At 47.4% G+C, this 4,523-nt stretch overlaps 1 protein-coding gene across 1 annotated transcript; it reads left to right on the top strand.

Annotated features, from left to right (window-relative positions):
* Positions 1–1,925: 1,925 nt before the first annotated feature.
* Positions 1,926–4,221, top strand: LOC109771243 (serpin-Z2A-like). Its single transcript, XM_020329934.3, has 2 exons — positions 1,926–2,478; positions 2,830–4,221. The coding sequence occupies exons 1-2, from the start codon at positions 1,933–1,935 to the stop codon at positions 3,679–3,681; spliced, it is 1,398 nt and encodes a 465-aa protein (XP_020185523.1). The 5' UTR covers positions 1,926–1,932; the 3' UTR covers positions 3,682–4,221.
* Positions 4,222–4,523: the final 302 nt, after the last annotated feature.

Genomic DNA, 4,523 nt, shown 5'->3' with positions numbered 1-4,523 from the left:
TGCTAACATATGGGCCCAATCGATGCTAACATGGCTGCTTACATGTGGGTTCAGACATGGGTGACATGGCTCCTTACATGTGGGTACATATGTTGGTGACGGCATGCCTAACCGTCACAGTTTGTCGCCAAAGATACAATCATAAAGTTCACGAGAGTCTTTGCTGAAACTGTGATGAGAGTTTATGGAGAGCAGTATCTGCGCACCCAATGTCAAGGACATGACAAAGCTTCAAGAGATGCATGGAGCAAAAGACTGGCCTAGGATGCTAGGGAGTGCTGATTGTATGGCCGGAGGCGAAAGAATTGTTGTGCAGCTTCCCACAACCAGTTCACTAGACATCGCAAGGATCTAGCAATAATTTTGAAGTTGTTGCCTTTGAAGATTTTTGGATCTAGCACTGCTAGTTTGGGTTGTCTAGGTATCACAATGACATCAATATCTTGCAGAGATTTCATCTATTTGCAAAGGTTAGCTTGTGGTACTTCTCCACCTTGCAACTTCATGCTGAATGGTCATAAGTATGGCCAAGGCTACTATCTAGCCGAAGACATCTATCCATCTTGGTCAACATCTGTGAATTCAATTTCTAATCCCGAGAGCAAGAAACATATGCATTTCACCAAGGCACAAGAAGCTTAGATGAAAGACAATGAGAGAGTATTTGGAGTGTTGCAAGCAAGGTTTTCCAATGTCTCGAGGCCTGCTTATTCCTGGAACAAGGATGTCTTGGCAAATATCATGAGTTGTTGTGTGATCCTACAAAAGATGATCATAGTGGATGATAGGTATATGCCAAACCCCATTGACTATGAAGATACTAGCACAATCGTGACGCATTGAAGGCACACAACGCACATTCAATCTTGTTTTTAGGCATACCAAAAGATTGAAGACCGGACCTCTCATCATCAACTGAAGGAGTATCACATCGAGCATCATTGGCAGCTAGCTGGAAGTGGTGTGTTTAAATTTATTTAAAAATCATTTTTTAGTTAAAAAATTTATTTGATCTGATTATTTGGTTCATATAATATTTGTTGAATTATTGAATTGTTTCATCTAAATTGTTGTAAATATGGTACTTAGGAAGAAGAAAATAGAAACAAAAAATATGGAGCTTGCATTATGGTAATTTTGTTATTCCGCACAGCCTTTGCAGTGTACAAAACATTACATAATGCTTTTTATATCGAATATACATTTCTGAGTCCAGGCTCATTTGCACCCGCGCTGAAAAAAAAACAAAACAAATACTCGAAAAATTAGAAATATTCCAAAAAAATTGCATGGTAGATAATTTGATGCGTGGGTCCGCTCTAATTTTCAGGTCATTTGGACATCTGAGCAGCTCTCGGCAAAAAAGACAAATTTGGGTCTGTGAAAAAATTGTTGTTCAGACCTGATTTGTCTTTTTGGCTGAGAGCTACTCAGATGTCCAAATGATCTGAAAATTGGAGCGGCTGCACGTAATAAATTATCTACCATGAAAAAATATTTTGAATTATTTTTAAAAAAATTGTGAATTATTTTCTGACTGGATGCAGATGAGTCTAGGCACCGAATCGCTGCACTCTTTTTATATCCGTTATTATAGAGACTGCCAATGTGACCAGGCATTGAGAAGACCGTTAGAAGTATACACAATACTATTTGCTAAAAAGAAAGAAATATGCACAATAGTTATGACAGGTGGGTGAGGCAAGAAATGATGATGGAGACCGGAGACGGAGAGGGTGGTACACAGTTGGAACAGAGCTGTCTTGTGCGAACGAACGCTGCTTGCTCCTCCCGTGTGATTGTGAAGCAAGCCGCCTTCATAAATTCCCGTGTGAACGTCCAAGGCAAACTGGCTCTGGTGTCACGCTACAAAGTGAGAGATCAAAACGCGAATGATGTATCGCCAAACGAACGCGCCAACGCAATAACAAGATGGAGTTCGCCCACCGCTGCTTCGCGATGCTAGCCCGATGGCTCTGCCCGGGGGCCGACGACGATCACGCCGCCATAGCCCGGAGGCTCGGCATGCTGCCCGAGCTCGATCACGACGACACCCTACCCCTATGGGCCGAGGCGCAGAAGGCCATGAAAGCCCGGGCCGAGGCCCGCAACAGCCTGGAGCCGTTCGCGCTCCGCCTGAACAAGCGCCTCGCTGACCACGCCGGCAGGAGCGGCAACCTGCTCTTCTCGCCGCTGTCGGTCTACGTGGCGTTCTCAATGGCGGCCGCCGGCGCGCGCGAGCAGACCCTCGGCGAGCTGCTCGACGCCCTCGGCGCGCCCTCGCAGCACGACCTCACCTGGTACGCCTGCACTCTGGCCGAGCAGGCCCTCGCCGACCAGTCCCGGACGGGCGGCCCGTGCGTCAGCTTCGCGTGCGGCGTGTGGCACCACACCACCATGCGCCTCCGCCGACGCTACCGCGTCGCCACCGTGTGGGACTACAAGGCCGTCACCCGCGCCGTGAACTTCCACCAAGAGGTCAGTGCACATGGGCCCCTACGTGATCGATCTGTTCCGTGGCATGAACAAGGTTTTCACTTTCAGCTTGAGAAAAATTCAGCACCAACCAAAATCATCACCTAAATTCAGTTCAGTGCTTTGGGCTTGCATTTCGGCCAAAAGGCCGAAATATTCACTTGAATTCAATTAAATATTTGAAATTTTGAAATTACTTTGGTAAAATATATTTGAATTCACGTGTGCGGCTGAAATTGATGAAATATATTGGCCGAAAGGTAAATGATTACTGAAATTAATGATGCTCGTCAATCTCACTAAAAGTGAAAACCATGGGTATGAAGACATATGATTGTCATTATGTACATGCAGCCAAAGGAGTCAATGGAGCAGATCAACGCTTGGGTGGTGGCGTTGACGAACGGCCTCATCCCCTCCATCGTCGACGGAGAGGCGCCGTCCCACCCCACCGACCTGGTGCTCGTCAACGCCATGTATTTCAAGGGACAGTGGAACAAGACATTCTTCGATAAGGCACGCCATCTGTTTCACCGCCTCGACCGCACCGCCGTCGACGCGCCCTTCATGCGCGGCTTCGGCGCACAAAGAATCGCGTGCCATGACGGCTTCAAGGTGCTCCAGCTGCGTTACAAGCAAGGCACCAAGCACCGGCTTCAAGGAGGCTGCCCCTTGCCCGCCCTGCTGCAGCCGCCGGCACCGATCTACTCCATGTGCGTCTTCCTTCCTGACGCGCCGGACGGGCTGTGGCGGCTCATCGACATGATCGTTCGCGACCCTGAATTTCTGCGCAAGCACCTGCCCAGGAGCGACGTCGAGGTCGGCGAGTTCCGGCTGCCTAAACTCAAGGTCAGCTTCGGCATGACGATGAACGGCATACTCAGGGGCATGGGGCTCAAGGAGGCTTTTGAGCCGGGAAAGGCCGATTTGTCCGACATGACGGAGGACGGCGCAAGAGAAAGCAGGAGGCTGGAGCAGGTGGTCCACAGGGCCATCATTGAGGTGAACGAGGAAGGCACCGAGGCCACGGCTGCCACCATGGTGGACACTTGCTTGTGTACTAGTCAAGAAGCAGCTCCACCACCACCTCCGCCACCGCTGCGTGCGGACTTCGTCGCTGACCATCCTTTTGCCTTCTTTGTCATCGAGGAGGTGTCTGGTGCGATCCTGTTTGCGGGTCATGTTCTTGACCCCACGATCAAATGACGCGCGCGGGGGGAGGACAGAACGTGCATGCATATGCTTGGATTCATGTATGCACCTAGTGGCGAGCTTTATTTCCGTTTCTTTTGATCACGTAAGTCATAGTTCTAATGAGGTGGCTCATTTGCGTATGTTGGTTCACTAGAGTCTAGAGATATAGTGAGTTCAGTTCTGAGACTCATTTAGACTGAGAAAAACACTAGTTCTAAAATGTTGACAGATAGAGAGTTCAGATATTCATTTAGACTTAGAGAAACACTAGTGCTAAATTGTTCAGAGATTCATTTAAGCTTAGACAAAGCACTAGTTCTAAAATGTTCGGAGATAGAGAGTTCAGATATTCATTGTTGCTGTCGAATATGCTAAAATAAATTCAGTTTTTGCGTATGCATTTTTTTTTTGTTTTCACAGTTTTCTCCTACACAGTTTTTGTCAAGAGATTCACACATTAGATTGGGATCAAAGAGATGATTCACAAGTACTAGTTTGAGTTCAGAGTTTTTACAAGATTTTTTTTTTCAAGAGTTGAGAGTAGACTCGTGATTTTTCCTTTTCTTTAGCAGAGTTTTGTGATTCCGCGAGGAAGGCCACGTGCACGGCAACTGCTTCTCCAGCCCCTTCAAATTGGTTATTGGTCCTGGTCCGCACCAAATCTTATCTCAGCACCGATTGCAATCATATTTTAGCAGAGTTTTTTTTTTGCGGGTGATATTTTAGCAGAGTTGAGAGATTGCGTCCTGGTTGGGAGTGCATTGCTCTGGCCGATTGATGCAACCTGCATCTTCTCATTTGATCTTGAAAACAGAGCCTTGTCCTGATCTAGAAGCCAGCACACGCCCATTTTA

Source organism: Aegilops tauschii, chromosome 2 (genome assembly GCF_002575655.3).
Source record: "Aegilops tauschii subsp. strangulata cultivar AL8/78 chromosome 2, Aet v6.0, whole genome shotgun sequence".
Taxonomy (NCBI): domain Eukaryota; kingdom Viridiplantae; phylum Streptophyta; class Magnoliopsida; order Poales; family Poaceae; genus Aegilops; species Aegilops tauschii.
Note: the sequence above shows the minus strand (reverse complement) of the source record. Positions and strands in the feature narration are given on the sequence as shown.